General features: G+C 41.3%; 1 protein-coding gene across 2 annotated transcripts in view; it reads right to left on the reverse strand.

The window, feature by feature from the left end:
• The window catches only part of LOC132399687 (engulfment and cell motility protein 2), a 198,348-nt gene that overhangs the window by 108,137 nt on the left and 76,577 nt on the right, over positions 1-13,634 (reverse strand). For both annotated transcript variants that reach the window (XM_059980344.1, XM_059980343.1), the window contains exon 2: positions 172-328. In XM_059980344.1, the coding sequence (XP_059836327.1) occupies positions 172-249 (78 nt within the window). In that variant the 5' untranslated portion in view covers positions 250-328. The remainder of the gene's footprint in view (positions 1-171; positions 329-13,634) is intronic.

The raw sequence follows: 13,634 nt of genomic DNA on the forward strand, positions 1-13,634 counted from the left end.
AACACATACATGCACACAACAGTTGTTGGGAATCTGAACTGAAAACACAAAATGCTGAAAATACTCAACAGGACGGTCAGACTCCATGGAGACAGATGGGAGCATAGCCTCTTCTCTCCATGAAACAGGTTCTAATCACTGGATCTCTGGCTCAGCACCACAGCCACTCACCTGGTCTATCTCAATCAGCTGGGCATTAGCTCCTGGCCACTCGATTGCCACCTTCACAATGTCGGACGGAGGTGGCATTGGGAACAGTCCACTGAGCTCCTTCTCTGCTGCAGCTCAAAGAAACCGACCAGCGCCGTGATACATCGGGAGGTCAGATCTGTGTAAAAATAATTTGGAATTAAAAATATACTGCAGGCAAGTACACTTTCAAACAGTATTTCAAACATTCACACCATACAGACAAAATTAATCATGCAAATCAGAAGATCACAGTTGCATCTAAATTTGTGGAGATCAGTAAACACCTCAGAGGTGTTACAATTAACATGAGGTCCCATGCCCGAGAATCAGCAGGCAGATTTGCTCCTGTCCATTGTCCACGGCCACCAGATACATAGAAGTAGCCCTGATACGAGAAATTATCTACCAACACACTCAGCCTTGGTTTGCACTTATAGCCCAGAAGGCCATCCCGCCCATCAAGCCTGTGCCATACTTTAAAAAATTGAAATCCCATTGGTCTCACACTCCTCCTTTTCATTCACAACCCTGCAATTTTACCACAGTAAATGTATCTTGAGTTCTGATTTGAAAGTAAAATTGTCATCGATTTGTTCACAGGACTGCAGGTTCTGCAGGGCTGTGGAACTGCATGGCAATAAGAATGAGAGGGGCGGGGGAGGTGGAAATAGTCGTAGTTTATCATACAGAAGTTCATGTGTAAAGCAGAGGGAAATATCAGTAGTAAATACAAATCAACTTAGTGATTCTACTGACTGAAATCAGTGGTAAATGGGTAGGACACCAGTGTTAAATGCATGCAAAAGGATGAAAAAAAAAGAGTTAGGTTTACTGCTGCCATTTACAGAATAGTCAGGGTGCACTCAAAGTTTTGCCAGGAAGACACTAATTAATCACGAGAGACTCTTACTCTAAAGGGAAGGGGGGAGGGGGAGATGATACTTGAGAATACTCTAGCATCATAAGTTTTATATATAAAAAAACTGAAATGAGACTTGCACTTCACGATTGTATTCAGAAGACTAGTCACAGCACAATAATCAAGCAGTCACCTGTTTTATCAGTAGGGTTGGCAAATTGCGCTTACAGAAAATAGTACTTACGTTTTTTTGTGGGTGATGGTGGCAATGGAAACACAAGCACACCGCCCGCTTGCACTGAAATGCACTGTCACTCCAAATTTATGCTGCAATTAGGTGGTCTGGCTGGTGTTTATTTCACGTGCTATCCAAGAGATACCCTATCCCACAGTGACCATTCCCTGTTGGTTCCCTGAGACTGGAACCCAAACTAAACCTCAAGTTTGAATGTGGCAGCTTCCAGCGAAGCACGATGGATAATGGGGTCAAGCTGGAAATTTTTGGTCATTAAGTATCACATGACTTCTTTGTAATATTTAATTCAACTCAACAGTGAAGATCTGAAGATAGAGCAAAAAGTGTAAACTATAATTATATCCCATTAACAATCTTCAGTACAAATATTAAGCAAGAACTTACATTTATATAACATCTGATATGATCTCAGAATATACCAACATCCTGGCTATGCACTTCTTCAGCGTAGTTATGACTGTAGGTTAACAGCAGGCACAAACAGAATGTGATAAAGATCAGAACATCTACTTCACTGGTGATAGTTACAGAATAAGCTTTGGCCAAGACAGCATTCTCCTGCCTCGGTTCCAATAGTACCCGGAGGACCTCTTGTACCCCTCTGCTCACAATGAAGAGTCTGTCTGCAGTACTACCTCACAATTAAAATGGTGCCCTGCCTCTTCATGCGCTAACAGTAATTTCTCATAACAAAAGCACACTAGTCATCACATACAAAAGATGCTGAACACAAGCATTTGCCTAGCTGTGGTAGCACTTCAGCCGGCCCATTGGGAAATCTCATCCTTCCTTCAATAACTCCCAATTCCTTACTACAGCTACTTGGAGAGCACCAGCAGCGGCACCTGTAAGCATTGTGTGCCTATCAGAGTCTTCACTGGATCTTAGCTCAACCGTTTCATTCTCTAGATAAAACAATTCAATTCAAACAAATGCAGGAACTTGCAGAATTAGGAAGAGTCTGCTTAAAAGGATTAAAAATAACCATATTTATGAACTGCTTTCACCTCACCTCAAAACACTTTCGCAGAAGCTTCTTTAAATTCTTGCACACTGGAGAGCAAAAAAAAATAACATCTGCTCTATTTCCTTTTGTACTCTAACATCATTTTTAAGAGATGTTGACTAAATTGGTAAAAAAAACTCCTGGAAATCAATTCAAAATGTTAGTTGTTTTTCAAGGGGATGGAATCTTAAACATGCCACAAATACGTTTACAAAGTACTTTGCAGCTTTCACCTCATATTTCTGCCTCAAAGTTCACCCCCCACCCCCCACCACATCATGTCTATAAATAGCCAGTCATAAGCATTTTTCAGAAAAGATGATTAATGCAAGGGTTGAAGGACTCAAAGCACTAAATGAAAACAGTGGATGAAGTAATGCGATTCCAAGAGGAAGGGATTATTTATAAAATTCTAGCCATGTTGTATTCCCTAAAAGGGTTCTGAGCAAAGACTGGCAAAGCAAACACCAGATTTTCTGCAACCTTGAGTGACTGATCACTCTTACACCCACTCACCCCAGCTATGTGCACAGCTAGAAGAACTAATCTCCTGGGGCAGGGAGTTGCTGTCCCACTCTGCCATTCCCAATGCTTCCCTTAACAACTTCCAGCTTTGTGCTTTATTTTCAGAGCCTTACTGGTGCAAGGAGCTCTTGCAGACGGGGAGATGGGGAAGTAAAAAGTGAGACTGTAGATCACGGTGGCAGGACTGAAAGGAACGTGATCAACACACCAACAGCTACACAGCCACTGTCAAGTTTATAATACCCATTATGGATAATGGGAAAATAAAATAATTAAGGTACTAGACAATTAATTGTTGTCAAAAGAAAAGCTGCAGATGCTGGAAATCTGAAATAAAAACAAAGAGTGCTGTAAACAATCAGATGTTAAAAGGTCTTTAACCCAAAATATTAACTCTGTTGACCTACTGTGTGTTTCCAGCACTTTCTGTTTTAATTAAGGGGTGCCACAGTAGCTTCGAGGTTAGCGTGACACTATTACAGCTTGGAACATCAGAGTTGGAGTTGAATTCCGACCTCAATCTGTAAGGAGTCTGTGTGTCCTCCCCATGGAATGCTTGGGTCTTCTCCAGGTCTGCCGGTTTCCTTCCACATGCCAAAGGCCTACACACCAGTTAGTAGATTAACTGGTCACTGTAAATCGTCCAGAGATGATGAGGCCCTCCGTTGGCCAGGGCTGACCATGGATGTTGCATCCTAGCTGGTACATTTAACATACAGTCAGGGCAGTATGATATGGAGAACAAGCTGTTGCCCGTGCAACAGGCTCCCTCTCTCTATGCAGCTGATGAATACAAAAAAAAATGGCAGAGACCAATACAGCTAGGCACAAGTGGTGTCACAGCAGTTGCCAGTCAGTGTTGAACTCAACATTGGAGCTACAGATTGGGGTTTACTCCCAAAGCATTCCCCATGAGTGGCTACAGATCAGATTTCTTCTTCTAAGTGAGCTGCCAATCATGCCAACGAGCCCCATCTGCCCGATTAGGCTAGAGTTAAATTGGGGGTTGCTTGTCTGTATGGCTCGAAGGGCATCTCCAAATAAAAAAAAACTTAAGAATTATCTTTCTTCCCCCCCCCCCCAAAACAACGGAATTCTTGCCTCTATTATGTTCTTCCTCCTACTTCTATCACCAAGTCTTTTTAAGACTCAGATTTGGTGTCATCTGTGCAGCACCTTCACCCATCTTTCACTCAGTTCTTTTATAGCTTGGTGTGCTATTACACACAGAGCTTTCAACTCTCTTTGGGATCTAAACTTTTCATGGGACATGACCATAAGGAAATGGAAATCCTGCAGATATAGATGTATTAGGTTTGTGGAGGAATAAAGGAAGGAATCTTAGAGATGGGAGCAGTAATTACCTGTGGGGTATGACGTGCAACATGGGGTCAAATTGAGAATGCACACCTGGAAGTCTAGATAGTGTTTATCATGTTCATCTTCGTTCAATCATCCTGAAAGACTTCATAACCCACGTATCATGGAACTCATTTCTTAATGAGTCCCGTGAGCTTTTATAAGCACTAATATAGCTGGAAGTCATCCTTTATGTTCCCTGTACACGTCTTCAATATAAAATTCACTGGAGCTAGAGGTATTCTTGTTGTATTACTCCTGCAATTTAATTTAAAGTAAATTTGAGAACTCCTTTACAATGTTATTTCATTTATGTCTTCAGAGCTACCATGAAAGATAAAATCCTGGCGGAGAGCTTATGTAACAGTCACAAAAAAGCAATTTTCTAGTTTTTTTTCCTCTTTGAAAGAAGACTTTTTTTAAAGCGAGTCCAATGTACAAGAAAGTGATCTGCTTCCAGTTAAGGCAATTCTGCTTCAACCTTTTTCTGCAATGGTGCTTAGCACCACTTGACAAGGGCCACCTACAGTACAAACCTTGGACAGGATATACAATTTCTAACCAGCTCTGTTACCACATACAGTAGTGGTCGCCAACCCTCCGATCATGATCGACTAGTTGATCTTCGAGACTTTCCCAGTAGATCCCGAAAAAAAAAATGAAAATACACAAATACTGTTGAGAGATTGTTTCCGGATTGCGGGGTTTTAGTTCCATTCTTTCTGCCCAGAGCGCATGTGTGTAGCTCCCCCGCCACGCACTTCAGTGGTCCCCAACGACTGGGTCAGAGGAAACAATATCAGTCAGCTGCACCTTTCCTCATTCCCTGTGTTGGTGGCCTAGGATGAAGGAGGATGTGGAACACTATGCCAAGAATTGTTTGATTTGTGCACAATATAATCCTGACGGAAATATATATATATATAATACACACACACACACACACAAATATATATATACAAATATATCCTTGTAGTAGTAGACACTTTCACCAAATGGGTGGAAGCTTTCCCAATTAAGACTAACACAGCCAAAGCTACCACAAAAATCTTATTGGAAAGGGTTTTTACTCATTGGGGATTACCCTGGAATATAGAGTCAGATAGAGGCGCACATTTTACAGCTCAGATAATGCAAGATGCCATGGCACTTTCAGGAATTAAGCAGAGATTTCATATACCCTATAGACCACAGTCTAGTGGAATAGTGGAAAACATGATGGCCAAAATGGTACAACAACATCGAACAACATGGCAGGCAGTTCTGCCTTGTGTGTTGATGATAATAAGGAATACAGTGGCATCTTCAACAGGTTACACGCCTTATAAACTCATGACCGGAAGAAACATGAGAGGGTTAGAGGAGTTGTTAGGGTTAGATTTGTCAGAACCTGAAATAGATGAGATCGTGTCAGAAAAGTGGGTACAACAGTTGGTAGAGACAGTGACAGAGGTCAATTATGTGGCAGCTCATCAAATAGGAAAGAAGAAGCAGCAGAGTAAAGCCGACTTTGACTCAAATGTCAGTCCCATAGAATTAAGCCCAGGACAAAGAGTGATGATTAGAATACACCAATCCACTTCATTTTTAAATCCAAGGTTTGCAGGGCCCTATGAAATCATAGACAAAACAAGTCCATCAGTATACAGGGTGCTAACTTCTCCAGATAAAAGTGGATGGGACCACATCAACCAGTTGAAATTGGTGGGGGAGAAACAGGAACATTATCACCATCGACATATAACAATTGATGTACATGATAGTCCAAATTTTGGAGACATGACCATCAATGTACAGAATAGTTCTGATTTGGAAGATCTGAATTTGGAACAGTTATTCCAAGAACATGGCAACAGATCTGACCAAGGAAGAGTTTTTCCATTTTCTCAGTTTGAAAAACAGGGGAGATGTGTAAATAAAATAAGGAGGAGAAATACATTGTTTGCTGCCTCCCCTATCTTGAAACGAAATTGGGTGAGAAAAGATGGACCACTTGAGTCAAAGGGTGATTGGCAGCCTAGGTTGCATGGGTTGGAAAACCAGATAGAAAACATGGATTTAAAGTAATTCAAGATTGGAACTGGAAATAAGAGCAGATATTACCCTTTGTATTTACAGATTTAATTCAATATGAAGAGAATAATGCATTTTATGGTGATGGTATTGACCATGATTGGGGTCATGAATGGTTGTGCTTCTGAAACATTACTGCCGATGAACTTGACAACAACAACGTCATTATATGAAGACTATTCAGTGATCAAAAGAAACTTTTCTCAACGGATACAGGTAATACGGGCTCATGTGGAAGAAAAAGACTCAAATTTGTATTATGCTGGGGTAAATGGTTTGATGTGTGTGGATAAAACATTAAATATTCCAGAGGGTACAAAGGTACAATTCCTACGTAATAAAATTTTAGAAGTGACTTCAACTTTTGGGATAAGTTTTGGAATTGGGGATCAAATGTTCAAATACATCCATGGGTGAGGATAATCTCACATGCTGCAGTAATATTAATTTTTTGTACACTGATGATTGTATTATTTAATGTGTATAAACTCAGAAGATGGAAGGCTGAAATTATGCAAAAGGTAGAGGGGAATGATTTTGCACTACTGAAAAAAAAGATGGCCAGTATAAAAATTGTATGAATTTAGTAAGTAAAAGTTATAATGTAAGTGCAGCACATCTGCTGGGGATCCATGGCAATCCAATGGATGGTCAATAGAATAGAGGAGGATAGTGATCCTAAGATAAATCTTTGGATCAAGAGGAGGGATATGTTGGCCAGAAAGTACGACAATCTTCAAATCAGTGAATTCAAATGAATCAAGGACAGTGGAACCAGTCTTTGTTCTTGCCGTGTGCTTGGGGGATGGAGGCTGCCATTTTGTGAAGATACTCGATTCTCCATTTTGTGAGCTTGACATGCTGGACTTGATTAGTGTTCATACATTATTTCTGCTTCTGGGTTGCGGCGGTTTACTTCCGATTTTTTCTGCCCCAGTGCGCGTGTGTACAACTGATCGATTTGGAGTCGATCTTGCCTTTCACTAAGGCCGAGGTAGGGGCTCTTGGGCTTAAAAAGGTTGTTGACCACTGACATATAGTATAGTATGGCTCACTGAATCTGCACTGGTTTTGGAGACAGATCCAGCCACTTTCATTCCTCCAAACTGTAGATCAAATAGCTCCAATCTAATTCCTCTTGAAAGCCATGATTGACCATGCTTCAACCAGGAAATTCAGAGCAACTCTGTGTGAAAACCTTTTTCTCAAGTTCCCACTATGCCTTTATTTAGAAAGCTTACTTTACCAAACACACCCTCAATATATTTTGTTCTCTCTGACAGAAATATACACCCTCAAGCTTTTCCAAATGAACTGCCATCTGCCAAATATGGCAGATCTTTTCTTGATTTACCATTACTTTCTGCTTAGTCTTTCATTTAATTTCTTATCCTTTCAACCACTAACCTTTGAATTCCATCAGCTATAATTTTTCTCACCAGTCCTTCATGCAAATTTGTCAGACAACTGAAAATCCACATGGATGACACCTACTGCATTGCTTCAAAAGGGTAGCAATCATTCCAGTGCCATGAAGAGCAGTGTGAGCTACCTTAATGTTTATCATGAAGTACTTTGAGAGCTAGAATTAACTCCTGCTTGAGCAAGGGCCTGTTATGTTCTTCCTCTGCAATTTCCCAATTTTCACAACAGTTCTACCGTGGACACAGCCTCAGTGGCTCTCCAGCTGGCTATGTGGTACCTAGACAACCAAAAGATATACTTCAGTTTATTGATACAGGTCAGCATTCAACACCATCATCCCCTCAGTACTTATCAACCAGCTTTAAACCTGACAATTTTACAGTCCTCCGGAACCATTCTGGAATCTAGTGAAGCTTAAAAGATCATTACTAATGCCCCCATCATCTCTTCAGCTTCCTCTTTCAGAACCCTGGAGTGTACATCATCTAGTCCAGGTGACTTATCTACCCTCAGGCCTTGCAGTTTCCCAAGAACCTTCTGCCTAGTGATTTCACCTCACACACTTTTGCTCACTGACACTCTCAAACTTGTAGAATACATAGTGAAGACTGACATAAAATACTTATTCAGTTCGTCTGGCATTTCTTTGTCTCCCATTACCACCTCTCCAGCATAATTTTCCAGCAGTCCGATATCTACTCTCGCCTCTCTTTTACTCTATATATATCTGAAAAAAATTTTTTTATCTTCCTTTAGCCTAGCTTCATATTTTATTTTTTTCTTCAATGGCTTTTTTTTTTCAGTTGCCTTCTGTCGTTTTTTTAAAGCCTTCCTAATCCTCTAACTTTCACTAATTTTTGCTATATTATACGCCCTCTCTTTTCCTTTAATGCTGTCTTTGACTTCCCTCTTCAGTCTCAGTTGCCTCATCTTCCCTTTAGAATACTAGTTCATCCTTGGGATGCATCTTTCCTGTGCCTTCTGAATTGCCCCCAGAAACACCAGGTACTCTGTTCAGTTTTTATCCTTGCAAGTGCCCTGTTCCAATCAATTTTGACCAGCTCCTCTCTCATGTCTCTAATTCCCTTTACTCCACTGTAACGCTGATACATCTGACTTTAACAAAGAACAATGCAGCACAGTACAGTACAGGCTATTCGGCCCACAGTGTTGTGCCAACCTTTAAAACCCTGCCTCCCATATAACCCCCCACCTTAAATTCCTCCATATACCTGTCTAGTAGTCTCTTAAATTCTACTAGTGTGTCTGCCTCCACCACTGACTCAGGCAGTGCATTCCAAGCACCAACCACTCTCTGAGTGAAAAACCTTCCTCTAATATCCCTCTTGAACTTTCCTCCCCTTACCTTAAAGCCATGTCCTCTTCTATTGCGCAGTGGTGCCCTGGGGAAGAGGCGCTGGCTGTCCACTCTATCTATTTCTCTTAATATCTTGTACACCTCTATCATGTCTCCTCTCATCCTCCTTCTCTCCAGAGAGTAAAGCCCTTGCTCCCTTAATCTCTGATCATAATCCATACTCTCTAAACCAGGCAGCATCCTGGAAAATCTCCTCTGTAGTTTCTCCTTCTCAAATCACAGGGTGAATTCTGTTATGGTATGATCACTACCTCATAAGGGTTCCTTCACCTTAATTTCCCGAATCAAATCTAGGTGATTACATAATAGCCAATATAGAAATGCCGTTCTTCTTGGGGTCTCAATCACAAGCAGCTCAAAAAACCTATCTTGTCAGCATTCTACAAATTCCCTCTCTTGGGATCCAGCACCAACCTGATTTTCCCAATCTACCTGCATGTTGGAAATCCCCATGATTATCGCATCATTGCCCTCTTGACATGCAGTTGTAATTTGTACCTCCAGTTGTAATTTGTAGCCCACATCCTGGTTACTGTTCAGGGGCCTATATACAACTCCCATCAACGTCTTTTTACCCTTGCAGTTTCTCAACTCTACTCCCAAGGATTTAACGCCTCCCAATCCTATGTCACCTCTTTCTGAGGACTTACTTTCATTTTTTTACCAACAGATGCACCCCACCCCTAACTCTAACCAATCTCTAACTGTGCTACAAGATTATCTAATTTATTCCAAACTCTGCTACAAGATTATTTAACTTATTCTTAAAAACCTTTTTGATTTTGGTTCCCTGGTGCACTTTAACTCTTCTCACTGACTGCAATTCTACCCTTATCATCTGCCTACCCTTCCTTGCAGTCACACTAATTGCATCTAATTCTATACCAATATACTACCCTGAGAGTACTGGCATACATTTAGTTGGATACTAATATACTACCCTGAGATTCATTCTCTTGTGGGCATTCACAGTAAATACAAAAAAACAACAGAATCGAGATAAACTGCACATGACAATCAACGTGCAAAAGACGAATTGTATAAATACAAAAAAGAAAAATCAAAATAATAATGATAAATACGTAATAAACATCAAGAACATTAGCTGCAGAGTTCTTGAATGTGAGTCCACAGTGTGTGGAATCAGCTGTGTTGGGGTGAGTGAAGTTATTGCCCCTGGTTCAAGAGCCTTGTAGTTGAGGGGTAGTAACTGTTTCTGAACCTGGTAGTTTGGGACCTGAGGTTCGCAAACAGATCTATTTCATTAGGGGTTTTGTTATGTTCATAAGACCATAAGATCTAGGAGCAGAATTAGGCCATTTAGTCCATTGAGACTGCTCCATCATTTCATCATGGCTGATCGATTTCCCTCTCAGCCCTAATCTTCTGCCTTCTCCCTGTAACTTTTCATGCCCAGACTAGCGAAGATCCTATCAACCTCTGCCTTAAATATACCCAATGACTTGGCCTCCACAGTCGCCTATGACAACGAATTCCACAGATTCACCACCCTCTGGCTAAAGAAATTCCTCATCTCCATTCCAAGTGGACATCCCTCTCTTTGGAGGCTGTGTCCTCTGGTCTTAGGCTCTCCTGCCACAGGGAAACATCCTCTATCAAGGCCTTTTAACATTTGATGGGTTTCAATGAGATTCCCCCTCATTTTGAATTCCAGTGAACCATCAAACGGTCCTCATATGGTAACCCTTTCATTCCTGGAATCATTCTTGTGAACCTCCCCAGAACGCTCCACAATGTCAGCACAGCCTTTCTTAGATAAGGGGCCCAAAACTACTCACAATATTCCAAGTGAGGCCTCACCAGTGCCTTATAAAGCCTTAACATCACATCCTTGCTTCTACCAAAGACTTACAAATTTCTATGATACAAGGTTGTATCACCACCTGATAAGGAGAGTCCAAAGGGTAGGTCTGCAAGAGGCTGCAGAGGGTTAAAGACTCAGCCTGCTCCACCGTGGGTCCAACCCTCTTCTTCATCAAGGACATCTTCAAGAAGAGGTGCCTCGTGAAGGCAGTGCCCATCATTTAGGACCCTCACGATCAAGGGCATGCTTTCTTCTCATTACTCCCATCAAGGAGGATGTAGTAGAGAAACCTGAAGAACCATTTAGGTAAAGTTTCTTCCTCTCCACTATCAGATTATTGAACTGTTTTTGTACTATCTTGTAATTTAAAGGTTTTCATGAATTTGCACTCTATTGCTGCTGCAAAACAAAATTTCATGACCTATGTTAGCTATAATAAACCCGATTCTGATTGTACTGAATAACCTTTTGTTACCTTAAAAGATTCAAGGCTGGTTAGTCAATCATGATTATGAAAGCGGTGCTAGTTTCCCTGTAACTTAATTTCTCCAGCTGCCAAAATGATGCAGACATCACCCCCACCAGCCAACATGTCCTTACTTTACTTCATGACAAGCACAATGCTTTCCTCAGACACCAGTCCTCTGTGGCTAAAGTCAAAATTACTGGAACAATTCACCAAGTCAGGCCACATCTAAGGAAAGAGGAACTGTCAACATATCTCCATCCCTTCATCGATGCTGGTTAATTCATTGGATTTCTGAGAAGGGGTTGCAGAAACATTATGTTGATTGTTTTTCTTGCTGCTGACCTGTTGTGCTTCTCCAAATCTGTGCTTGTTTCAGATTTTCTTTGATTTCCAGTCATAATTAGAGAAATACAACTTGAAAACAGGCCCTTTGGTCCACCAAATCCAAGCTGATAATTAATTACTCTATTACATTAAATGTGTCTTAATCCCACTTAATTCTCTCAACATCCAGATCAATTCACTCTACCTCTCACCAAAATACAAAGGGCAATTAACCAACCAATCCTCAATCATCTGGATCCTCACATAACTTCAGAGAGGACTGAAAAATATGGCATTCTTTTACAAATACTGTCCTCACTTCCCTCAAGAATACATCCAGTCTCAACAGCACTTCCTCAAAACAGCCAAAATTTCTCACATCATCCTTCTTCCAACTTTCATTCAGTTAACTTTTGCTTCCCGTCTGTTGAGATTTTGACCACATCTCTCCCTTGGTAAACACTGATACATGAAGTGAGCACAAATGAATACTTCAGCCTCAAGCTCCTGCACTATGCTATAGATCACCGTAACTGAAGATCAGCCACATCATCTCTCTATCATTACTCTGGACTCTTTGGGAACTGAACATTAGGTTTCTAGAAAAGACCCATAACCATTAACAAGTTAGTAGTTCTTTTCTTTTGAGCATCCTTTTACCAGAACTGATAAAATGCATGGCAGCTTTGCAGTGCAAACTTCAAAGCAAATTTAATAAGGTATACATTTGTCACCATATACAACCCTGATATTCATGTTCTTGCAGGCTTTCACAGTAAATACAAGAAACACAATAGAATCAGAAGCAGGATGGATAACTAACCAGCGTGCAAAAGAAAACAAACTATGCAAATACAAAATGAAAAGTAACAATGATAATTGAATAACCAAGCAATAAATATCAAGAACTTGAGATGAAGAGCTCTTGAAAGGAGTCCATAGGTTGCGGGAACAGTTCGATGATGGGGTGGTTCAAGAGCCTGATGGTTGTGGGGCAATAACTCAGGGTTGCCGTGGGAGCGTAGCAGTAAGTGCAACACAATCACAGCTCGGGATGTTTCAGAGTTCAGAGTTCAACTCCAGCGCTGTTCTGTACTTTCTCCCCTTGGAATACATGGGGTTTCCCCTGGAGCTCTGATTTCCTCCCACAGTCCAAAGGTTAATGGGTCATTGTAAACTGTCCTGTCTTTAGGTTAAGGTTAATCAGGGAAGGGTGGTGTGGCTTGAAGGGTCAGAAAGACCCACTGTACATTATATTGCTAAACAAAATATAAATAGATAAATAAACTACTCCTGAACCTGATGGTGTGGATCCCGTCACTCCTGTATCTTCCTCCTGGTGGTAGCAGCGAGAAGAGAACGGCCTGGGTTTGGTGGGGCAGGAGAGGGGCTCCTTGATTATGGATGCTGCTTTCCTGTTACAGGTCTCAGTACTGAAGTGCTCAGTGGTGGGGAGGGCCATACCCACGATGGACTGGGCCTTATCTACTACTTTTTATAAGCTTTTCTGTTCAAAGGACATTGGTGTTTTCATACCAGGCTGTGATGCTCTCCACTGTACATCTATAGAAGTCTGTCAAAGTTTTAGATGACATGCCACATTTTTGCAAACTTCTAAGAAAGTAGAGGCATTGCTGTGCTTTCTTCGCAATGGCACTTACGTGCTGGACCCAGAACAGATCTCCTGAATGAGAAATTTAAAGTTGCTGACCCTCTCCAATTCTAGTACCAGCCCCCCCACCCCTGGCAGGCTCATGGACCAACAGCTTCCTTTTCATAAAGTCAACAATAAAATTCTTGGTCTTGCTGACAGTGAGTGAGAGGCTGTTGTTCCGGCACCACTCAGCCAGATTTTCAATCTCTCTCCCACATGCTGACTCATCACCAACTTTGATTCGGCCAAACACAGTAGTGTCATTGGCAAACTTAAATATGGCACTGGA

The sequence above is a fragment of the Hypanus sabinus genome, chromosome 9 (assembly GCF_030144855.1).
Source record: "Hypanus sabinus isolate sHypSab1 chromosome 9, sHypSab1.hap1, whole genome shotgun sequence".
Taxonomy (NCBI): Eukaryota; Metazoa; Chordata; class Chondrichthyes; order Myliobatiformes; family Dasyatidae; genus Hypanus; species Hypanus sabinus.